The following is a 25,030-nucleotide window of genomic DNA, read 5'->3' on the forward strand; positions in this document are numbered from 1 at the left end:
GGAGAGTCCACCTTTCCCAGGAGTTTGACACTGTTCATAAAATCGCCCCAAGCTCACCACACATCCTGAGCACATATTGACTCAACAAGAACTTTCCAAACATCGCAGAAGTGTTTAGTTGCAGGGCACTAGATGCCAAGATAATTTGAATCCTCAAAACAGTCCTGCCTCACACCCCCACCCCCTCAAAAAAAGTATTGTAAAAGGAGTGTTAGTTCCCAGGACATGATGCTTGAGCAAAGCCAATTTGTCCCAAGACTCCACCTGGCAGAGAGGAGATGCTTATTTGGACCCAGGCTATCAGAGTCCACAGCCCCTGGGTTTCCCAGCCACACCATCCAGCCCTGATTCTGGCTGAAGACTACCCTCTTGAGAAAGGCTTTCCCTGCTGTGAACGCAAAGACACGTGAGCCCCGGGTTTTAAACCAACACCTACTTTCCCCAGCACAGTGTCTCCCAAACGACTCATTCACACTGCCATCTTCGTCATTTTTGCCACATCTGCCTAACAGCTGCTTTACATACTTGGTATGTTTCAACTCCCCTTTTTAGAAGGGAAAATTATTTTTGCAAGAAAAGTCCAACCAGCGTGCTTTGCTATTAATGGTAGCACCCCTGAAAACACAAGGCAAAACGTTAAGACTGAAACTGTGCCACCTGCCATCGCTTGCCGAGGGCTGTGAGCCCGAGACTTGCTTTGTTGGTTAAAAAGGAAAATCAGAGGGATCCAGGGCAGACTAGCACCAAGATGAGACCTTTTCCTTGACCCAGGCAAGACTGGAAAAATTGGATATGTCTCTGTGGACTCGTGTTACCTAACGCATGCCAGATGGCACCAAACCCATTTGTCAACAGATGGCTCCCGTTCAGTGTTTCCCAGGGAAGTCTCTGCCCATCAGTGAGTACCCAACTCTTCTTACCTGGTTTTAGACTCCTTTTTATGACATAGGACTCTCATTGGCAGTTATGGGAACTCCAACTCAGATTGGGCTTTTCACAAAGGAAAACGCAAGCAGCCGTGGTGCCCAAAGAAGGCAGGCTGCTCAGCGATGCGGGCAGGGCCTCCGGGCCTCTTGTCTTCTGGTCCTGCCACCCGCCTGGTCACCTTCATTCTAAGCAGGCACCCTGGCGTTCTTGTTGCTTCCCATTCACCTGCCCTGAGAGAGGGCATCGCCTCCCTCGCTACTGAGCAAGGGTCCTGAACTTGGGGCCAATTGGACCATTCCAGAACCAGTTTCCATGCTGGTAGGCTTAAGATGGGCTTCCCTGGTGGCTCAGTGGTTAAAAAAAAAAAAGCCTGCCAGTGCAGGAGACTTGGGTTCAATCCATGGGAAGGAAAGAGCCCCTGGAAAAGGAAATGACCACCCACTCCAGTATTTCTGCCTGGGAAATCCCATAGCCAGAGGAGCCTGGCAGGCTGCAGTCCATGGGGTCGCAAGAGAGTCGGGCACTGCTTAGTGACTGCTGCTGCTAAGTGACTTTAGTCGTGTCCGACTCTGTGGGACCCCATAGATGGCAGCCCACCAGGCTCCCCTGTCCTTGGGATTCTCCAGGCAAGAACACTGGAGTGGGTTGCCATTTCCTTCTCCAATGCATGAAAGTGAAAAGTGAAACTGAAGTTGCTCAGTTGTGTCCAACTCTTCACAACCCCATGGACTGCAGCCTACCAGGCTCCTCCATCCATGGGATTTTCCAGGCAAGAGTACTGGAGTGGGGTGCCGTTGCCTTCTCCGACTTAGTGACTAAACATCACCAAACAAGGCTTAGACCAGAACTACCTCGGTGAGTCACTGTGAGCTAGGTTCACCTGGATGGGCTTAGATCAGGCAGTACCCATCTCTGGAGCTGAGGCAGAATCGGTTCAACTCAAGCCAGAAACCAACTCAAACCCAATTACACTCGGGAGGATGTGAAACGGATATTGAGGTCTCGACACTCTTCAAAGGAAACCTTGAGATTTTTCTTAACTGCTCTTGGAAAACATGTCCCAGAACCGGCTGCGTCTCCAAATCACCTGGGGAGTTTTAACACTTAGAGATCCTGAGGACCCTCCCCCAGAGATTCTGATGTAGTTGGTCACAGGCTATGGCCCAGCTGACTTCAAAGGACAAGTAAGCCGGAGAACCACCATTCTTTTTTTTCTTTGGTCGTGCCTTCTGGCATGTGGGATCTTAGTCCCCGACCAGGGATCAAACTTGTGTCCCCCTGCAGTGGAAGTGCAAAATCCTAACCGCTGGACCACCAGGGAAGTCCCTTTTTTAAATTATTTTAAATTTTTTCCCACCATTCTAAAGACACAAGTGAATGATGCTACAGCATGAACCTTCCGCAGTTCATCTCTTTGCTACCAGTGGTCTCCTGGGTAAGACCACTGATTTTATTTCTCTCCATTCAACAAACATACCCTCGCCGGACAGCCTGAGAACCCCCGTCTCTACACCCAGAGGTGCAGTTTGTGTGCAGAAAACAGCACGTGTGCAGCTGATGGCCTGATGTCTCCACAGTTCCCTGGGAGCCATGAGGAGACCGTGGGTGTACACAGGGCACCCTTACTGCAGGAGAGGTCACTGCTGCAGCCACCCCAGCCCTGGTGCCCACAAGAAAAGCACAGACTTCATCATCCAGGGTGCTCCTCCAGGTCTCCTATGCCCGCTCCTCGGGCACATCTCCCCCTGGAAGAGCCTTGCTGATGAAACACTGACCGTTAGCATGTATGATGGTGCTGCTCCCTGGATGACCCCATGAGGAAGTCCTTCCGGTTGAGGGGCCGACCTCCAGCATTCAGGCTTGGCTTGACTTGGTGCCTTGAGGGAATCTTGCCATTCTCCTGATACATGCCCCCAGCAGCCATCTATCCATCTCCTTCCTCAAACTCGGCATCACGGGCCGACAGCAAAGCACAGTCGTCAGAAGTCCCAGTAAAGAAAGCAGAAGCAAGGCTCCGGCCACCGGCCCTGCCCAGCTGCTTGCAAGGCTAAAATGCATCCAGATGGTGCTTCCTGATAAGATGAATTCTGATGATTTTATGTCTACAGCGAACACACGGGGCTCAGAGAGGAAATTCTGTGACAGCTGCTCAGTCATAATCGCTTTGAATTCTTGTAAACCCAAAGATGGTTGTGCTCTTGACCAGGACACAAAGCACAAAGCGGAATTTTGTTTGAAGATGGAGAGGGAGATGCCCTGAGGCCTCCAGGTGCCTCGGTCAACAGGTTGTCTTGGAAGAACTGATAGTCCTGGAAACAGACCCCTTTAGGGGTGTCTGCCCAGCTTCTCACCTCTTCTCTGGAACTCCCCTTTTGACCCCAAGAAATAGCGCTTTTATGATGAATGGACATTGAGTTTTGTCAAATGCTTTTTCATGCATCTATGGAGATGACCATAAACATCTATGTGAAGTTTTTTTTACTTTATTCATCCAAGTGTGTTGCACTGATTGATTTTAAGGTGTTAAACCCACCTTGTATCCCTTGGAGATAGTCCACTTGGTCATGGTGTATAATCCTCATGGTGTATAATGTTTCTGGATTCAGTCTGCTAATAATTTGTTGAGGACTTCTGCAAATGCAAATACCAGTGAGTCCAGGCATGTAGAGAAATTAGTGAGATAATCTGGATACAAGAGAAACATGGAGAGTGAGGCCCTTCTAAAGGGACTCAACTTTATTGTCCGGCAAGAATATGAACCCAATACTGCCATATTTTAGTTTCTGAGTAGAAGCTGAAAATCCAGTTCTTCATGAGAAATGTCCTGATTTTTAATTGCTAGCAACTTATTTTAATCAAATTTTTTGAATAGGGAAACATCGAAATATCAAAAAGTATAAAATAAAAATGGAAAGCCCACATCTCACCGAAAGCAGAATGTTCACCATTTTCAAATATTTGTTTATCCTCCCAGAGAACTTTAGCGCTTTCCTTTCTTACACAGACGATAGCATATCGTGTCCTTCTTCTTCCACTTTGGTTTTGGGGATTCTCCACACCAAATCGTAAAGAACTCCTAATCCAACTTTTACATCTTCACAGGATCCCCCCACCCATGCATGTGTGGCGGTACTATAACTGAGCCAATCCCTAGTTGATGGACACTTAGATTCTGTCCCATCTCTTGCTATTTCAATGTGCCGTGAATAAATTTTTGCATTTATCATTTCTCTTGTGTGTGTATATTGGGAGGCTAGATCTCTAGGGATGGAACTGGGTATGTACATTGTCTAAGAGCACATACATTTCTAACTTGGATAGGCACTGCCCGTGGACCTCCATGAGAATCGTGTCCCACCACCAATGTATAAGAATGCACCTTTCTTCAAGATTTCACTAACAGTGTCATCAAAAACATTTTACTTTTGCCAGCGTGATAAATGAAAACTGAGTATTCAATATTCTTTCATACTCGCAGATTGAGGTTCATATCTTTTCATATTTTGAAAATGCCTTTTGCATAGTCTTTTCTGTGAAACACGTATTCATATTCTTTGCTATTTTGGGGGGTTTCTTTCCTCTTATTTATTTGTAGGAGATGTTTATATATTAGGGGGATCATCCCTTTGTAGTTCAAGCTGCAAACATATTTTCCTAGTTTGTCATTTGGCTTTTGCATTTGGTTAGAATTCTGTTGTTTTGTTTTTATTTTTTATTTTTTGGTTGGATTTTCTGCTTGTTTTTGCCATGCAGAAAATTTAAACTTTTTAAATATCACAATTTTCTTCTATGGCTCCTGGATTTTTTATGATTCTCCAATGTTTCTGCCTCCTTATTCTATAAATTCACTTTACACATTGAACTCCTCCTTAATCCATTTGGAATTTTGGAACTGTTCCTGGTGTACAGAGTGAGGTATGGAACTCACTTTATTTTTTCCAGATGGTAACCGCGTTGTCTCAACATGAAAACAATTTTGAAACAGTTTAGGGCAAACCACACGGTTCTGCCAACCTGTGGGCCACCGTTCTGAAACCTCTTGCTCTGGACAGATGTGAAGTTCACATCCATGGCGAGCGTGGGAATGATCAAAGGACCTAGCTCTTCTGAAGACTCACAATGGCCTAGGTTCCGGCACCCCTGTCCGAAAACAACCACCAAAGAAGGAAAAAGACGAAGATCGCCCTTTCCCTGGCTGCAAAGTGACCCTTGCCGTGGCCTTTGGGTTTGACCCTCCAAGGGGTTTGACCCTTGGTGGGTTTGACCCACCAGGGCTTTCGTCGACTTGCCAGGAGACATCCGACACTTGTTTTGAAGATGACGCCCGTCAGGGTACCTGGCCCCAGGCCAGCACCTCAGCTGCTCAGAGGACCGAAGTCAGCGATTCCTAGCAGGCCCTGTGCCCTGGCTCGCCCTCCCGCTCAATGTCTCCAAGCGTCCCTAAAATTTCATTGTTTGGTACTGCAACTCCAGGAAACTTGGGAAACCAATTCTAGCTCATGAGTCACCGTCTCCCCATAGATGCTGTCAAGGAAACTCACCCCTCCTCACTGCCCTGGGGGTGTGGGGGTGACCCTACAAACAGTCCCCGGACAGCAGAGTCGGCTAGGTGGAGTAGGACTCCGCAGCTCTCACTCGCCATTGCCTCCTCCTTATGCTGAAAGGTAGGGCCGTTCCCAAGGCCCGGGCCCTTGGATGCCAAGAGCCCACCAAGAAACACAGGCCAGTCGGCCCTTCCCCGGCCCAGCCCCGTCACCGTCACAGCCCCCTGCTGCCCAGCACCCATAGCCAGGCCCCGACACAGGTCATCGCTCCCTCACTGCAGCCCCAGAGGCAGGCGCCCTTATTCTCTGCCTCTTACTGGGGAGGAGGCTGGGCTCAGAGAGGGCAAGCCACGAGCCCAGAGCCACCAGCCCAGAGCTGCAGGAGGCGAGGGCTCTGAGCCCTGGGCCTGCGGGTCTCTACTTCAGGACACTTTGCGGCTGTGGCTTGATCACGTGACCCCCACCTGCCTCTCCCGGGCCCTCGGTCCAGGCTTTGGAAGGAGAAAGAAGCATGGGCGTCTCCAGCCATCAACACATCCCTGGTTTTCCAGAAACGTGTGCCCTCGCCGCTTGTCTGAAAAACGAACTTCCCATCGACTCTCCACTCTCCCTCAGCAGACCGGGGCACCGGGAAGGGTCTAAGCTTCTCTCTTCGTTAAAAACAGTCCTGCTCAATATAACGCAGCCATGACAACGAACGGTCAGCAGCCGCAGGGACGCTGCCCACAGACTCGGCGGCAGCCGCGCGAGCGGGCACAAAGCCGCCACGCTGAGCCTGCACACGCCAGTCTGCCTCCAGGGACAGAACAGAAGCCCAGACAGCAGCCCCGTGTGCGCTGTGAGATGTCAGGATGCTGTTAGCTTGGGGCGGGGGGGTCGGGGTTGGGTGGTTGGAAGGGAGCAGGAGGGGCTTCGGACAAGGAGTGTGCGCTTCTAGACGGGGTGAGGGCCAGGCAGATGTGTTCAGTGTGCGAAGGTTCAGTGACCTCAACACTGGATTTATACTTCAGTAATGGATAATAAGGTCTCAACGTTTTAAAATAAGTTTACAAAATTATCTGTATACAGAAACACTGGCTCTACTTGAAGCGAGGGCTTCACGTAATATCTTATTTTAAAAAGTATCCTAAAATTGACAAGGCTCAACTTTTTTTTTTTTTTGCCTTGCTACTACTGCTCTCTTGCCTGATTCATGATGTCAGATTTCCTTGAAACTTGAATGCAGGTCTGCAGAACAGGGTGTGTGTGTGTGTGGTATGTGTGTTGAAATCTGAATGCAGGTCTGTAGTACAGGGTGTGTGTGTGTGTTCTTAGCTCTGGGAAAGATTCCAGAAACTAGAAATATCCATCACCAAAGTGAGGAACCCAACGTTTCGGGACGATAGCTCAAAACCCATCTACATAAGAAGTTAAAGCAAACACCCCTTGGGAGAACTCAGGAAATCCTAATGGTCTTGGCATTCTGCTGGGCATCTGAAGGCCAGAGCTGTGCACTCCCCTCAGGTGAGGAGCTTTAGAATAAGCAGCTTCTGAGGATCTGGCTTGACTCGGTAGCAGGAGCACCCATCAAGGAAACATTTACACCAGGTGACCTCTTGACACTTTATTGAGATGGTTCACAGGGCCAGTGGGCACTGGGGTTCAGACAAACCAGCCAAATCAGATGGACCTGAAGCCATGCACCCTGGTGACACCTCCCAAGACCCCAATAATTCCTGTGCAAAGATATCCAAGTCCCACAGCCCACCACCTGGGGTGACCAGCTATCCCCAGGGGTGACCACCTCGTCCAGACCATCAGGCGGGCCACAGCTGGTGCAGGAGGCCTTCCCAGCTCATCACCGAGGCACTGTCCACCTCCTGGGTCCCAAGCGCTTCTCCAAACCCCATGCACCCCCATGAAGCAAGGGGGAAAACTCAGAAAACGAACCCACAATAATAAAAGAAAAGAAGAAAACCACATCTGCTCTGCACACAGATTTCACTTCCCAACACCCGGATGGCAGGACGGAAGCGCTCACAGACGCCTTTGGCAGCTGGGGGCTCGGGGCATCACCTCCCCCACGTCCACGGGAAAATAGTCCTCCGTTCTGTACAACACAGGCAGCTCGAACGTCGGGGCCACCGGTGCCCATCGCTTCTGGAAAGACAGAAAACCAGGTGCCCTGTCAGTCACGTGAAGCCACCTGTTCTGAGACCCAAGAACTCCAGTAGCAGGAGTTCACCCCGCAGGGAGGGTGGTCCAGGTGAGCAGAGTCCATGATTCTTCAAGAATCATGGTGAAGAATGAAGAATCAATGTCACAGTGCCTGCGACAGCCAAAGCCAGCCCACCTGACACCTGATGGGGACCGGCAGGGCTGGTCCGTGTGCCCAGAGCTCCGTAGTGTTTGAAAGGACAGGCGGAAGAGGGTTCTGGGAGGATGGCTGAGAACGCGGCTGCACCTCAGGCCACCGAGTGCGAGGAAGTGGCATGTAGGACCCGCAGCACCGGGAGTCTAGACCTCACCTCAGGCCGCCGCTTGGGGATCTGGGGTCGGCGATAGTTCTGTGAGCGCCCATCTGTGCTCCTGAAGGCCTTGCCATATGCATGGTTTAAGAAGGGCTTACTTATGTCCCGTGTGGGTCTTTGTGGCAGGGAGATTGGGGAGGGGAGATTTTCCATCAAGCAATGGTCTCCAAGCTCTCCTAACCCTACAGGTTACATAGGCATCTCTGGGTCAAACCGGTTTCACAGAGGACCGCCCCAAACAGTGCTTCTCAAACGCGGCTGCACAGGGGACCCCCTGCCAGAGTCCTGGATGTTTATGCCCAGGCCCCGCCCCCAGAGCCTGACGTCATCGGTCTGGGGTGTGGCCGGGCACCTGGGTATTGCAAAGCTCTCAGGTGATTCTCAGTTAGAGCCGGGGCTGATCCCGTGACCTGCTCGGAGGAGGGAAGTTCTGCAAGGCTCCCAGGTGTACCTGGCAGACAAATACGGGCATTAATGTGGGGGTCCGGGGGGCAGAGGGAGGAGGTTCTGCACGTCTCCACCTGGGGTCCCTCTGACCACCTTCTGGTCCTCCCACCCCCACCCGCAGCTCCCTCTGCTGTGTGATCTACAGGCCCTCTCCGCCCCCAGGTCCTAGCTCCGCCCCCGAGCCCCAGCCCCGCCCCAGGCCATAGCTCCGCCCCCAGGCCCGCCCCCTGGGCCTCAGCCCCGCCCCTGGGCCCCAGCTCTGGCCCCCAGGTCCCAGCTCTGCCCCAGCCTTCAGCGGCCGTCACAGGTGCCAGCGAGTGGTGTGGGGCTCCGGTCCACGGTTAATAACAGCGCCACCAAAACTCAGCCCCCCATGAGCCCCACACTGCCCTGCGTGTACCCTCACCTGCCCCATGCTTGTCCCTGCAGCAACACCAGGCCCGCCCTCCCCACTGTGGCGGGGGGCGAGGGAGACAAAGCCCAGGAAGGTGCCTTACCCGCCACCCCCCCGACCTGCAACTCCGAGCGCCTGTCCCCTCAACTCCTACCTTACGCGCGCTCGCACCCGGCCAAGGCCACCACTGTAAACACGACGCAGCCCCAGTCATCAGGGGCTCCCTGCTTATCCGCAGACAAGGGAGCCACTGGGAACACACCCCCAACGTGTGACGGGGAATGCAGGGCTCAGAGGTTCCCAGGGGCTGAGGACCTAGGAGGGGCTGTGTGGGGGGCGGTGGGAAGGGTGGTGGCCAGGCTGCAGACACCCCGTGTCCGTGTGGACAGTGCTGGGGGTGTGTTCTGGGCCACGGGCACCAAGGTGGGTCCATCTGGAGTCAGGCTGGGTCAGCGTGTGGACAGGAAGTTGTAAACCAGGGCCAGATGATGTGGGCTCTTGGAGGTGGTACCAAGAACTTTATCCTAAGAGATCAGGAGAGAGACAGAGGGGGGCAGGGAGTATGTGTAACGAGATGTGTTTTAGAAAGAGCAGAAACCAGACTGGAGGGGAAAGAGGGGACCAGAGCGGAAGCTGTTACAGGCAGGCGTCCCTTCAAAGTGAGAGTGGCCGGATTTGGGGTGAGAGAGAACAGACTCTAATGTCTGAGCCCTGAACTCCCCACTCCCCACCAGAGCTTGTCTCTGCTGCAGAAAGAAACCACCAAAGAATACCTTATCTACCTTATTTCAGATGAGGTAGAACTCACCTGGGGTCCAGGGACTGCATACCTCCCTGAGTCACCACCACCCACGTCTGGAAAACTGGGACCAGCAAGCAAGTCACCTTGGCCAAGGGTCTGCCTCATGTAAGGGAACATTTAACCAGCAAACGCCGGGTCAGCTGCTCTGGGCTCAGCCTGCATGGCGGGGTGGGGGAGGTACTTGGGCAGCATCTTCCTAGGCTGCCCCCCACGCCTGCGACTGGACTCGAGTCCTCCCATAGCACCACGACCAAAACACAGCTGGGAAAGGAGCCCCAAGATTGTCTCACAGCCTCAAGGATGCCGTCCGTGGATAAGCCATCGTTTTAGATAATCCTCACCCTCTTTCTCCTGAGATCTGACCACTGTGGTGTCTAGAAAACACAACAGGCAAGTAATGACAGTTAAAAGACCAGCTCCCTTGTCCTGACACATGGCATGGGGGCTAAAGTGCACCTTCCTCTCCTGATCTCGGGACCCAGGGCAAGGGGCCAGGCCAGAGCTGGTATCCCTGTCCTGGGGATGCCGGGCCTCTTGACCCCGTTCTTTTCGTACTTTTAAGAATATTTATTTATTTATCGTATGTATCTGGATGTGCTGGTCTTAGTTGCGGCATGCGAGATCTAGCTGTGGCATGTGGGATCTAGTTCCCTGACCAGGGATCAAACCCCAGCCCCCTTGCACTGCAAGCTTGGAATCTTAGGCAGTGGACCCCCAGGGAAGTCCCTCCATGTTCCTTCTGAAATGGTTCTCCCAACAGGGATGGGGCTTCTGCCTCCTCTCTCAAGGAGACAGGCTCCTGGAAGAAGGAGAAAATCCATACAACGATGAAGGAACCAAGGAGAAGGAGTCCTGAGAGACTGCGGAGCGGAAGCATCCTTCCTGCATTCAGGGGGGCGGGTGCCCGGAGAGGTGAGCCTTCTGCTGACACCGTGGGTTACTAGAGAATGGCCACGTGTGCGCTCGCAAGAGGAAGTCCCTTCACCCGGACCCCACAGGGGCTCACGAGGACGAGACATCCCGGATGAGCTTGCTCCCCTTTTCCATGGGGGACCCCCAGCCTGGGAGATGGCGAGAGACACCCTGGAGGCCAGTTCGCCCCTCCACACTGGCCCTGGGCCCAGCCCCGGACAAGTTCTTGGGGCACGTAGGAAATTTGTGGGAAAGTGACTCACAGCTCATCGGAGCTCTGGGCCTGCAGTCAGCCGGGCGGCGGGGGGACCCGAGCTGAGCCGGGGGCTCAGAACGTGGCCGCTTCCAGCCCTCGATGCTGCTCTTGGAGGACGGGTGGGCACGGGATGCTAGCTCAGCCTGTCCAGCCTCCACGTCCCGCATGGGTATCAGTGCCTTGATGGTCTTGAGGGGTCCCTGGTATCAGCTCCCCATCCCCGCTGCCCTCCCCAGCCCCCCAGCTGAAGGAGGGGTGAGAGGAGGCCCGACCCACCCGGGCCGTGACTGGTCCAGGGGTGAGCAGATGACCCAGGATCGTCCAGTTGAGAAACAGGCTTGGGGCTCTGGCTACTGGGAGAGGCATGGTTTCTGCCCCCGTCGGCCCTTCCTAGGTTCCTGTGAGGACGGGCCATGAGCCTGGAGGTCACTTCTGCCCCCATGCTGGCAGTCGATTCGGCCCAAGAAAGAAGCCAACACAGGGGAGCAGGGGAGCAGAGCTGGGAGGTGAAGCAGCACAGAATCCTGACAGGATCACTGGAGCACCTGAATCACATTTTGCCCAAGGTTAGTGTTAACTCGGCAGTGTTGGGCTCCCCCGGTGGCAGAGACAGTGAAGAATCCGCCTGCAATGCAGGAGACCGGGGTTCGATCCCTGGGTCGGGAAGATCCCCTGGAGAAGGGCGTGGCAACCCACTCCAGTATTCTCGCCTGGAGAATCCCATGGACAGAGGAGCCTGGCGGGCTACAGTCCACGGGGTCGCCAAGAGTCGGACACAACCGAGCGACCAACACTTAATGTTACCTTGGGGCTTTTTCTGTTCCTGAGACCACGGGATTCTCTTCTTTTCTTAAACCAGGTTGACCTGAACAGTTGCCACTTGCAACGAAGCATCCTGCCTAAAGCAAACAATAAATCTGCAGGAGTGCAGGGAAGCGCCTGGAAACCAGCAGGGAAAGGGCAGGTGAAGGCTGGTGCGCGAAGCTGCAAACAGCCGGGCACCCCCGATGCTGTCCGGCTGAGCAGGACCACACCCTGGAGGCCCGGCCCCAGTCCCAGCCAAGGAAACCCAGCTCTCACGCCCATGCTTTCTTGGATTCTCAGGACGACCTGCAACAGGAGGGGCAGTCCCCAACTCAGAGGTCACATGAGCCAGGGAACCACGGAGCTGGGGTCCACTCAGGCCTCTCCGGCTCCAGGTCAGCCCTGCCCACTGCCCCACAAGGCTCCGGCCTCAAACCCAAATCCTGGAGAATCTCGGAGGGGACTTCTGAGAGCATCCCTGCCCATCCCTGGCCTGCAGCTGATGCTAAGATGCTTCTCCAGGGGCAGCCAGGTTCGCAAGGAGGCTTCATCCCTGCCCCCAGCCTGTGGGCGGGAAGGTTCCAGCAGGGGGGAACCGGATGGGAGGAAACCTGAGACCACAGGTCCAGGGCTCTGCCACCCTCCCCCCAGCCCCCAGCTGGAGGAGGGCCTCTGGAGCCGGGGCGCTGGGCCTGGCAAGCCCTCCCGGGTCTGCCCAGCCTCCCACGTCTTCCTCACTTCCACCCGGGACCCCCGCGTTCCCAAACCCGCAGCCCACACACCAGACACACACCAGTGTGTGTGTGTGTGTGTGTGTGTGTGCGCGCGCGCGGACGCACGCACTTGGTTGGCTACATGATTTTTAAAAACTGGAATTCATTTCAAACATGTTGAAAAAAATCAGATTTCTCAGAAAAACCAGCCTGCCAGCTAGCTTCTCTTGGAAAATCAGATGATCTGGAAGCTCCCGGTGGCTGGGCTGAAGCGCCCCTTGCGGGCGGCCCCAGGCCCCTGGCGGCCTCGTCGCCTTCCCAGAACCCACTGCTTCTGGTGGTGGATGCTTCGGGGCTGGCCCCCCTTGGCGGGTTGCACCCCTGACAAGTTCCTCTTCTGACAAACCCCAACTCGGTCACTGCAGCATGTGGCAAAGGAAAGCCTCAGGCCAGCCTGGGGTCGGGGCCTCTCCTGTGAAGCCCCCTACCACCCCAAGTCAGAGCACCATCTGCTGAAGCTGGGCCCACCTGCCTCAGGGCTTCATCTGCCCAGTCCCGCTCCCAGAAATCCCCCACGGCCCCCCGTGAGTCCCGGCCCCCTTCTGTCTCCCTCCTGGAAGCCCCAGCTACACATTCCCGAGCCTGGACTGCTTTCTCTGCAGGCCAGGCTCAGCACATTTGTTTTGCAAAGAGCCAGACAGTAACTGTTCACAAGCCCCATGGTCTGGGTCACAGCTACTCAGCTCTGCCCTTCCAGCACCAAAGTAGCCATGGGCGATGGTAAAGTAATGGTGTGGCTGTGTGCCAATAAAACTTTATTTACAAAGATGGAGGCAGGCCCCACGGACTCCCCTGGTGGTCCAGCGGGTAAGACTGCACGCGCCCAGTGCTGGGGGCCCAGGTTCAGTCCCTAGGCAGGGAGTTAGATCCCACATCCTACAGCCAAGAAATTCACATGCCACAACTGAGATCCAGCGCAGCCAAAAAAAAAAAAAGATGGGGGCAGGCCAGGTTTGGTATTTTTAGTTTGCCCCTAAATTAAATCTGCCTTCCTAAGTAGAAGAGGCATAACAAAGCCACCCCTGTATCTCCCATGCAAGTGGGCAGCGAGCAAGAGGCCTCCAGACAGAGGCTGCAGGGTCAGGGCGGGGCCCACTCACCCCAGGCCAGAGTGATGCCTGGCCGGCTGCTCTTGAGACGCCACTGCAACTCCATCCGGTCCCAACTCACTAAGCATCCTCCACTTCAAAAGAAACACCGCACCTCCATCCCACACGTGGGCCGGGTTCTGAGGCTCCAAGGTGTGGTCAACCTTTGGGAGGCAGAGGTGTCAGGCTGACCATGGATGCAAGCACAGGGAGCCAGACTCACCCTCGCCCGCCAAGTGACCAGGCACCTCCAGCGCAGGGGACTTGGAAGAGGCCCAACCTACTGGGTAAGCAACAACCTCGCCTCCTGTAACCCTGTTCAGTATGCTCATCTCTAACCCTCACAGCACTGCTTCAAGGCTGAGCTTTCCCATCCTTTAGAGCCTCACTTTCCTCTCGTCAGATGAGGATAATGCCATTGACTTCATGGGGTCCTGCCTGGAGCACAGCAGTGATTCTAGAGGTGGTGCGGCCACCTTGGCACTGTGAGGACACAAGCCACAGGCTTGAGGATGACAGTCAACTGGCCATTCAGGACTTCCTGTCACACAAGAAGAAGTACAAACCCTACTTGGTTAAACCACGTCAGTCAGGTCTCTGTTTCGTAGCCTGACGGATGTATGCTATTCCGCTCACCATCACTCCAGCGAGTAGCGAGCTGCCCACGGTCATGCAGCTATAAATGGGTGGAGCCGGGACTCAACCCAGGTCATTCGTATGATGAATGGAATGAGAACCAAAACACTGAAGACTTCTGGATCTCAAAATTGTCCCAAAAGGTAAAATGGAATTCCAAATAACTGAGGTATGCATTGCCCCCTGCAGAGGCTCCACTCCCCTTGCGTGGGGGCTGCACGTGGTGACTTGCTTCTTCGGCAGAACAGAGCAGGGGAGAGAGTGGGGTGGAAACAACCACCCAGGAGAGACACCTGTCAAACACTGCCTCGGCCAGATGGTCAAGGGCAACATCATCCGTGCTACGTCACATTGAGAGCAGGGGCCCTGGATCTGACGTGACGAGAAGGGCACTTCACCTCTGTGGTCTCCTCCCCCAAAACCCACAACCCCAACCTAACCACGAGAAAAACATCAGATCAGCCCTAATTGAGGGACGGTGTACAAAATACCTAACCAATAATCCTCAAAACTGTCAAGGTCATCAAAAACAAGCAGAGCCTGAGAAGCTGTCATAAACCAGAGGTGGCTAAGGAGACCCACGACTATCTATGATACTGAACAGAAAAGGGCACTGGGGAAAGCTAGCGAAATCTGAATAAAACTTGGGAGGTTAGTTAGATAGCAGTGTATCAGGGAGGGTCCTTTAGCTGTGACAACGCACCCCAGTCAAGCAGGATGCTAACAATAAGGGAAGCTGGGTGAGGGGTACATGAGAACTCTGTATCATCACAGCAACTTGTCTCTATCATACAAAATTGTACTGGGTGGAGGCAGGGCGAAACAGGCAGACAGCAGAAACATCCCGGTCCATCAGGACAGACCAAGCCCCCAGGCTTTCTCATCTCAACCACAGTGATGAGTAATGAGCTCTTCCTGAGTGCCCAGCCCACAGCGGAACCTACAGGCCCACAGCCCGTTCACGTCCAGCTGCTGAGACAGACGGGTGTTCCTACTCCCATTTTCCAGAAGAGGAAACAAAGGCTCACAGACACACCTGCCCAGGATCGCCCCACCGGGAACTGGTAGAGAGCGGAATTCAAACCCAGGCCCACCCTGGCCTAGCACAGCCAGGACCCAGGGGCCCTGGGGCTGACTGGGGCAGGGAACTGTGCTCTCGCCCAGGACTTGAGACATCCCTCCAGGATCTGCTTTCCAACCTTGGACCCTCAGGTGCCCCCCTCTAGCCTATTCAGAAACAGCAAATCATGGCCTTTGGGTAGCATCTGGCCCACACACTTGATAGAATCAGTTCAGTTCAGTTCAGTCGCTCACTCGTGTCCGACTCTTTGTGAGCCCATGGACCGCAGCACGCCAGGCCTCCCTGTCCATCACCAACTCTCAGAGTTTACTTAAATTCATATCCATTGAGTTGGTGATACCATCCAACCATCTCATTCTCTGTCATGCCCTTCTCCTCTTGCTCTCAATCTTTCCCAGCATTAGGGTCTTTTCCAATGAGTCAGCTCTTCACATCATCAGGTGGCCAAAGTACTGGAGTTTCAGCTTCAGCATCAGTCCTTCCAATGAACATTCAGGACTGATTTCCTTTAGGATGGACTGGTTGGATCTCCTTGCAGTCCAAGGGACTCTCAAGAGTCTTCCCCAACACCACAGTTCAAAAGCATCAATTCCTCGGTGCTCAGCTTTCTTCACAGTCCAACTCTCACATCCATACATGACCACTGGAAAAACCATAGCCTTGACTAGACGGACCTTTGTTGACAAAGTAATGTCTCTGCTTTTGAATATGCTGTCTAGGTTGGTCATAACTTTTCTTCCAAGGAGTAAGCAAGCGTCTTTTAATTTCATGGCTGCAGTCACCATCTGCAGTGATTTTGGAGCCCCCCAAAATAAAGTCTGCCACTTCACAGGATGGGCTGGTGCAAACTGTAAAATGCGTTACCTGCCACCGTGGAGGCACCAGGATGGTTCAAATAAACACCGCACCCCTGTTTCTCCTGAACAATGCAGCCACCTGGCCGCGCTGGGCCCGTTTCCTGCGGGCTGTGGCGACTTGGACCCCCTAGATGGGGCATGTGCCATCTGGTCTGCCACGGGCCTGCCTCACTCGCTCTCAGGACTTGCCAAGCCCGTGGGCATCCGGGCCAGCAGTGGCTCCAGGCTCACATCACCATGGGGCCATGGATGCTTCCAGTCCTGCGGCCTGGTCCCCTGGGGGCAGGGGGAACGGCCAGCCTGGGCCGCTGCTGGGACCAGTGGCTGCGCCCTCAACCCGGGGGCCCCCCAGGGCACGCCAGCGCCCGGAGTCAGGTGCGGCCCCGGGGCTGTTCTGTGGGGAAGACTGACGGCTGGGAGAGGGCAGGGCAGGGCATGTGCCCAGGGTCACACAGCTGCTAAACGGCAGAGCAGAGCGCCAAATGGGCTCTCCTGAGCTCCTGGCAGCGGCCTCTACCTCCGCCAGCCCGCAGGCCCTTCAGCCCCAGGCCCAGCCTCCCTTCTCAGCCCCATCAAGGCCTCCTCAGGCCCCGCCCACCTGCCCTGCCAGCCACGCCTGTGAATGCTGCAGGGCCCCCAGCCTTCCAGAACACTCTGACAGCTGTGAGCAGAGCCCCTCCCATCCCTCTCGAGCAGCCCCTGCGTGTCCAATCCTGCCCACAGGGTGGGCTGGCTGGCCCCACGGTGGCCACACGGACCAGCGCCCCTGCCCCCCAGCCCCTGGCTCCGCCAGCCCCGCCGGCCCGTTCAACAGGGCGGCGGCAGAGGCTGCTGCGGCCGCAGTGACGGGGACAGGCCTGGGGGCCCCCAGCTGGGACAGCTCCGGTGCAAGGGGGACCCCAGAAGCAGGGACGAGCTGGTGCAGGCTCGTGAGAGGCCACGCTGGCCCTGGCGACTTCCAGAGCCCTGTGGATCCCGCTTTTAGCTGGAGGAAAAGTGTTAACATGGAAACCAGCAGAGGAGGAGCCCCTGAAAGTTCTGCCAAGACACTGGCGACCAACTGCAAACTCACACGGGGTCTGGGAGGCAAGACAGGACAGCGGGTAGATGGAGTCACAGCACGGCCCCTCCAGAGCTGGGTCTCTGGGGGCTCCCTGACCCCTCCAGCCGTGGCCCCTCCGCCCTCCCTGGCCATCTCCTGGAGGAGGCGGGTGTCTGACCTGGGCTTTGCTTCTCATCAGATGGCCACTGAGGCTAACCGTCTAACTACTGTGCACTTACATGTATATATGTTAACTGGGCACCTGCTACATTTCAGAGACTTAAATCTGCAGATCACAAAGGCCCTTCCCAGATGAGGAAACAGGCTTTCGGGAATCCCCGGCAGTCCAGGGGTTAGGACCTGGCGCTTTCACTGCGTAAAGCGCATGTTCAGTCCGTGGTGACGGAGCTAGGATCCCACATGCTGTTTGTACAGCCAAACAAATAAAAGCACACAGTAAAAGCAACGCATGGCTCTGGAGGGGAGCCTGGAACAGAAACTGGATGAGAAGGGAAAATCTGGTAAAATTCAAAGTTCCGTGAATAACACTGGGCCAGTGTGGGAGGTCTTGGTTTTGACAACTCTCCCAGTGGTTGTCAACCCACCTGTCATGTGAGGTGAGGGGAGATGGGGAGACGGAACAAGGGGAGCCCAGAAGCTCTCAGGAGTACCGTCTTTATAAAAGGTTTTCTGCACATCTGAAATTACCCAAAATAAAATGGTCATTTAAAAATAAGCACACATGAGGGGCACAACACAGGTGAAGAGCTATCAAACAGTCACACTAACGTCCTAGTGATGAGGCGAGGAAGCCGGCAGCCAGACCTTCATCTCAGCCACTGCTCAGGACAGGCCTGGACAGGGGCTAGGCCTGGGTGTCCACCCCATTTTACTGAGATGCTGCAAGCTTAAGCTCCATGCAAAGCATGACACTTGCAGGTGACGGGCAGGCCCGGCCAAATGGCTTGATCTGATGCTCTGCTATCACTGTCTTGAAATTCTCAGTAAGCTGAATATTTTAGAAAACTTTTACTCGCTTATTTCTGGCTGTGCTGGGTGCTCCGTGCTGTGCTCGGCCTTCTCACTGCAGTGGCTCCTCTTGTTGGGGAGCTCGGGCTCCAGGGCACGTGGGCTTCCGTCGTTGCATCACTTGGGCTCACAGCTGTGGCTCCTGGGTGCTCTGTGGCGTGTGGACCCCTCCTCCCAGACCAGGGGCCAAGCCCATGTCTCTGGCATTGGTAGGCGGACTCTACCACTGAGCCGCCAAGGGGAAGCCCCTCTCAGTGAAGTCTTCACAAAGGGGCCCCAGGTTTTCATCTTGCATGGCCCCCGCCAATTCTGCAGCAGGCTGCGGTGACAGAGCCGGATTACAAACTGGGATCTGCGTTCTCCATCCTTAGGACAGTCACACGTGGTCAGCTCCGTGCCCAGCGTGGGCCCAGAGCTCCTGGTTGAGGAAACCTCATGGGGCCAAGGGCAGCTTGTGGCAGCAACGGTAGAGTTTGGGGAGGACCTCAGCGGATGGATTTGGCTGCAGCTGGGGCTATCCCAGAACAGATCACGTAAAAGAAGACGCTTTTCCAGGCCAGGGCACCAAACCAGCTGCCCACGGCCAGTGGCCTCCCTGTCCCACTGGGGTTCTCCACGTCCACGTCCACGAACCCAAACCAACAGCTGGCCAGGGCCCAGCAGCTGGTCACGGTCTCATCAGAGCCATCCTTGTTTCACTCTGATGCCGATTTTCAACAGAATCTTCGAGGCTTCATTGGCTGACCTCGAAGGTGGTTGACTCCATGAAAGGATGTTGGAAACAGCACCAGTTAGCTCTGGGAAGCAGAGAGCAAACACACATACACGTGACCGTTTTGTTGGCATCCCGCACGTGGGCAGCTGTTCTCCGTTAAACAAGCCGTCAGGGCGAAAACGGAGGCAGCCACCAGGACCGGCAGGCACCGAGCAGCTGCCCACGGGCCCGCCTCGCACCCCTGCTCTTTGCCCAGGACTGCAGGAGCCTGCTGCAGGGCCGCCCCAGGCCGGCACTGGGCTCCCGCCCCCCGACCCCAGGCAGGTGGGTGGCCTGGGAGCCTCTGACGGTCACTGTCACCATCCCGTCCCCGTGGCCCCAGAGGCGCAGACACGGGTCTCATGAGGCGCTTTCACAGAACTCAGCTCGCACACTGTCCTGGTCGGATTAGGACGTTTTATCCATTGGGCCCCCTGAGAGTGAAAAAGGACGTTTTCCAAAGTCTGCGACATAACATTTGAGAGCAAGAGAAAGGAAAAGAGGGAGAGAAAGAGCTTGGTGGAAACGGAGAGGAAGATAATTAGAGATGGGGGCTTCCCTGGTGGTTCAGACGGTAAAGAATCCGCCTGCAATGTGGGAGGCCTGGGATCGTTCCCTGGGTTGGGAAGATCCCCTGGAGGAGGGCATGGCAACCCATTCCAGTGTTCTTGCCAGGAAAATCCCATAGACAGAGGAGCCTGGCGGGCTACAGTCCATGTGGTTGAAAAGAGTCGGACACGACTGAGCGACTAAGCACAGCACACAGCCCAGAGACGAGACTCGGACAAAGGGAGGTAGAGACAGAAACAAGAAACAAAGGAGAGAAAAATATGGAAGAGCCAAAACAAGAGAGAGAGAAGATGCAGAGACGAGAAACAGGAGAGTTCAGAAAGAAGAAATAGATGGGAAGCAGGAGGGAGAAGATGGGGGGGTTGGTGAGAAAATGAGAGGGAGGAGGAGAGGGAAGCGCGGAGAAGCCCCGACAGGAAACGGGGGGCTGTCGGGGGCGGGGGGCTCGGGCGAGGACCAGAGAGCAGACGTGATGGGAGCTGGGGAGTCGGTCCTGGGATACGGGGCCTCCCCAATCCCAAACCCAGGTGGTGTGCCCGGCAGGGACACAAGAAACTCCCAAGTCACCCCACCCTAAACCCCATCCCTTTGTCCAAGAAATAATAGTATTCTGAAAGGACAAAGGCCGGTGCAGAAGACAGGGCGGTCTGGGTGCAGCAGACTCCATCTGGCCTGAGGGACAGCACCAGGCTCTTCTCTCATCTGACTCAGGACCCGGGAGAAACCGCTGGGCTCCCCCTTCCACCCAGGGGCGGTGCCCTGTCCCTGGCTGCAAAGCCAGAAAGAGGAAGAGAGATTCCGGGCCGCCCCCCGCCCCCCACAGCCAGCCCAGGCCTCCAGCCCCGCATCAGGGGCGTCTTCCTTCTCCTCTCCTCCATGACTGCATCCACTGCGCCCAGGAGCGCCTGGTGCACGGCAGATGCTTAATCAGCAAGTGCTCGCTCTGCCTCCAGGCTAAGCCCTCAGGCTCCTGTTAGACCCCTCCAGCCCTGAGCCCCACCATCGCATCTCCAACCCTGGTTCCGCCTGCCAGTGCACCCAGAGGGACCCCCGACCCACAGCCACCTGGATGGATCTCCGGGAAATTATGCTGAGTGAGAAAAACCAGTCCCCAAAGGTGACCCGCTGTATGACTCCATCCATAGAACACTTCTGAAATGGCCAAATTTTTGACATGGAGGACAGAGTGGCGGCTGCCAGGAGCTGGGGAGAAGGCTGGGGGAGGGAAGGTGAAGGTGGTCACAGAAGGACGTGAGAAACCCCTCCGGGGCTGGGACCGTTCAGCCTGCGCTGTGGTGGAGGAGACAGGAACCTCACACAACAGGACTGTACAGAACAGATCCAACTGTACAGAACTTAAAACGAGTGAGTACAGGTAAACCTGGGGAAACCCAAGGGACTTCCCTGACTTCCAGTGGTTAAGACTCCCTCCAAGGCAGGGGGGCGGGTTTGGGGCTTCCCAGGTGGCGCTAGCGGTAAAGAACCCGCCTGCCAACACAGGAAACAAGAGACGCGGGTTCCATCCCTGGGTCGGGAAGATCCCCTGGAGGAGGGCATGGCGACCCCCTCCAGTATTCTTGCCTGGAGAGTCTCATAGACAGAGGAGCCTGGCGGGCTGCAGTCCATGGGGTCGCAAAGAGTCAGATACAACTGAAGCGACTGAGCACGAACGCAACCACGCAGGGAACTAGAATCCCACATGTCATGCGACGTAGCCTCCCAAAAAACCCAGGGAGATCCAAGAGCAGCAACAGATTGTATCAAGGTCGAAATCTCAGATGTGATGGACCACAGTTCTGGAAAATGCTGCCATCTGGGCAAAACTGGGCAAAGTGTACAAGGGCGCTTTCTATTCTATAAACTCTCACAACTGCATGTGAATCTCTAACTGTGTCAATGAAGAACTTCAATTAAACCACACACGCTTCCCCACCTCCACTCTCCAGGCCCCAGTGTCTCCCTATGGACCACCCCAGCAGTTCCAGCCTCCTGATCTCCACCCTTGCCCTTCCAGCATCTCCTTCCGTATCTCGAAACCCTCCAGGGCCCGGTCCTCGGACAATCCCAGGACCTGCTCCATCCACTCCCCTACCTTCACCTCCAGGTCCGACACACCGCCCACCAGGCCTCGCCTCCCGCCCCTGCCTGAGACGCCTGCACACTCCCCCCTCACCTCCTCCGGGGCCTCGCTGTGCCCCATGTCTCCTCAGGGAGGCCTTCTCTGACCACCTCCTGCCCCTAGACCCACATCACCCCCTCCCTCACCTCCTTCTCCCCCAGAAGGCACTGCATATGCTGCACTAGACTATGGCTGTTGGGGGGCGGGAACGCTCTCTGTCCTCCCCGGTTCCAGGATATGAAACAGCCTCTGGCTCAGATAGGTGGGGGATGATAAGTACTTGTTGAACGAATGAATGAAAAAGGAGGTGGTTGGCGGAGATCTGGCATCAAAGGAGTTAAGCCCGGCCCAGGGGCTGCGGAAGAACAGGGTAAAGGGCTGGGGTTGCCCACGTGGTGGCTCCTGGAGCAGCCAAGGCCTTCAGGGGAACAGAAGTGGAGACTTAAGGGGAGGAAGAGCCCAGCACAGAGGGGGATGGGCGGGCTGGCCTCCAGGCAGAAGCTCTCTAGGTCTCCCGGAGCAGAAGCCCGGGGTACGAAGAGACAGCAACCAGGACAATACCAGCAGGCTGGGCCACGCTGTCCAGCCCACGCCACCCACACGCTCTCGAGAACAACAAACCAGGGTGGGTTGGAGGCTGAGCTCCCTTTCTGGGGCCTCTTGGGGGGCCCGAGGACAAGCCGTAAAGGCTTCCCACCACCTGCCCATTGCCTCTGAAGTAGCTCAAGCCGCCAGTGGGAACGGGGTTGGGAGTGAAGGCAGGGGTCACAGAGGACCTCTGACCAGCACTTTTTTTTTTTAATTGAAGGATAATTACTTTACAATATTGTGATGGTTCTTGCCATCAACACGAACTGGCCATGGGTACACGTGTTTCCTCCCTTTGGAAACCCCTCCCGCCTCCCTCCCCACCCCATCTCTCTCTGTTGGCACAGAGCGCCAGCTCTGGCTTCCTGCATCACACATCAAACTCCCACAGCCGGCTTCACCTCTGGCAATGCACACGTTTCAGTGGTCTTCTCTCAGATCATGCCACCCTCCCCTTCTCCCACTGTGTCCAAAAGTCTGTTCTTTCTGTCAGTGTCTTGTTTGATGTCCCACACATAGGACTGTAGTACTATCTTTCTAGATTCTATATATATATATATATAAATATACGATATTTGTCTTTTTCATACTTCACTCTGTATAATAGGCTCTAGGTTCATCCACCTTATTAGAACTGCCTCAAAAAAGTGTTCCTTTTTATAGCTGAGTAATATTCCACTGAGTACACGTACCACAACTTCCTTATCCGTCCGTCGATGGACAGCTAGGTTGCTTCCATGTCCAAGCTGTTGTGAACAGTGCTGCCGTGAGCCCTGGGGTACATGTGTCTGTTTCGATTATGGTTTTCTCAGGGTATATGCCCAGTAGGGGGATTGCTGGCTCATGTGGTAGTTTTATTCCTAGTTTTTTAAGGGGTCTCCATACTGTTCTCCATAGGGGTGGCACCAATTTGCACTCCCACCAACAGTGTAAGACAGTTCCCTTTTCTCCACACCCTCTCCAGCACTTATCGTCTGTAGACTTTTCGATGTTCTCAACATCCCCTCGAGAGCCCTACCTGGAGCTGCCAGTGCTGAGAGCGAGACCCCTGCCCTGGCATGGTAAATGAGGCCCCGTTCCCGAGTCCCTCCAATGACAGCAGTGCCTCTGTCAAGCTGTGTGACCTTGGCCAAGTCGCTGAACCTCTCTGTGCCTCATTCTTCTCATCTGCCAACAGGGCTAATAAAATTTCTACCTCAAAGGGCGTTTTACCCAAATCCCCCCAAAGTGCTTAGAAAACAGTAACTCCTCAATGAATGCTGGAGAATGGCATTATTTATTACTGCCCTCTGAATTTTTTTTTCTTTTCAAATTGGACTATACTTGATTTTCAGTGTTGTCTTTGTTTCTGCTGTACAGCAGAGTGAATCAGTTATACTGTAGCTGTATCCATTTTTTGTTGTTGTTTTATTCTTTTCCCATATAAGTCATTACAGAGAACGGAGTAGAGTTCCTTGTGCTATACAGCAGGTGCTTATTAGTTATGTTTTACATACAGCAGGGTGTATATGTCAGTCCCAATCTCCCAATTTATCCCTCCTCACCTTACCCCCTGGTAACCATAGATTTGTTTTCTACACCCACGACTCTACTTCTGTTTTATAAATACATTCATCTGTACCTCACCTGTTTTTTTAGATTCCACACATAAGTGATATAATGATGCGTCTGTCCGTGTCTCACTTATTCACTCAGTATGACAGTTTCCAGGCCCGTCCATCTTGCTGCAAATGTCAGGCCCCTCAATTTTCTTAAACGATGTCATTAGCTTGTGAACAGCCCAAGTGTACAGTTCTACAACACTGCGTTTTTTTTCAGTGTTCAATGCATTCAGTTTCAAAACATGAGTATTTAAACTAAACCACAACTGTGGAAGCCGGTTCTGCTTTGATTTTTAATTCCCAGCGACCCTCAGAAACCATCCAGCACGCTTCTCAGCCCCTAACACACGTGGCTTATCATCACGCAGGTGACCAGGCTCAGTGGAGATGCCCAGGAATGCCTCCTGGCCAGACAGGGACAGACCTCTGGGGCCACATGGGGCACCAGCCCTGAGACCAGCCCCCTGGCCCACGGCCTCCCGATTCTCCCCAGCAACGGCTGTCACCTGTGTCCTGCCTGCCCACCACCCCTCCTCATGCACACTCCTGGGAGCGGTGCCTGGGGCCTCTGGAGCCAGGTCCAGCCAGCCAGGAGCCGCCAGACACAGGAGGGGACACAGCAGAGCTGGGCCACAGTGCTGAGACCCCCGGCCCAGGTCACCAGGGGACGCCTCCCACGCAGGGCTCAGTGAGGTCCATCCCTGCACTGGCCACCTCCCTGCTCTGACTCCTCACTCCATTGAAAAGCCAGGACTCCCCACTCTTCAACCAAGTTTCCCCGGTTACTTATTAGGACTCTCCAAGTAACAGGAACTTTGGCCTTGACATTACAACATGACAAGGTGTGATGGTATCAGCCGGAACAGGCACCTGGATGAATTTACTGCTTAATGAGACGTGGCTTATTTTCCTGGCAGAAAGCTGACCATGAATGGAGCCAAGTTCAAGAACTTCCCAGGCTCCTTAGGTATTAAAGGATCACACTTTCTGCAGATGCCTCAACCCCAGCTACAGGCATCACAGGGGTTCCCACACCAGGAGGGACTCACCCACTCCATCCATCACGTCACCTGCAACCTGCAGTCATGAATGGGAGCTGCTGGTGCTCTGCTGGGGCCTGCCTCGCTCAGGACTGCCGTGCCACCCAGAGCCAAGCTGATGCCACACATCGGGCACCATTCCCTCCCACGGCCCTTTCCTGGCCCCTCTTCCCCTGCTTTCTGCCATGCACAGGAGCCCGAAGCACACACCCCACTCACAATTATCTGCTGTAACGCCCACCTCTGAGTTTACTCT

The 25,030-nt window shown here is 54.8% G+C and overlaps 1 protein-coding gene across 4 annotated transcripts in view; it reads right to left on the reverse strand.

Moving 5' to 3' along the window:
* Positions 1–7,059: 7,059 nt before the first annotated feature.
* The window catches only part of BCAS4 (breast carcinoma amplified sequence 4), a 56,451-nt gene continuing 38,480 nt past the window's right edge, over positions 7,060–25,030 (reverse strand). Inside the window, exons 5-6 of one of the 4 annotated variants that reach the window (XM_070381043.1) lie at positions 8,334–8,432; positions 7,477–7,610 (exon numbers count right to left, since the gene is read on the reverse strand). In XM_070381043.1, coding sequence (XP_070237144.1) covers positions 8,367–8,432 — 66 coding nt within the window. In that variant the 3' untranslated portion in view covers positions 7,477–7,610; positions 8,334–8,366. Of the gene's footprint in view, positions 7,611–8,333; positions 8,433–8,976; positions 9,999–25,030 lie in introns of those variants that run through there. The other 3 variants (XR_011466451.1, XM_070381042.1, XM_070381041.1) reach the window with 3 other exon arrangements.

This window comes from Bos mutus, chromosome 13 (genome assembly GCF_027580195.1).
Source record: "Bos mutus isolate GX-2022 chromosome 13, NWIPB_WYAK_1.1, whole genome shotgun sequence".
In the NCBI taxonomy this organism is placed as follows: Eukaryota; Metazoa; Chordata; class Mammalia; order Artiodactyla; family Bovidae; genus Bos; species Bos mutus.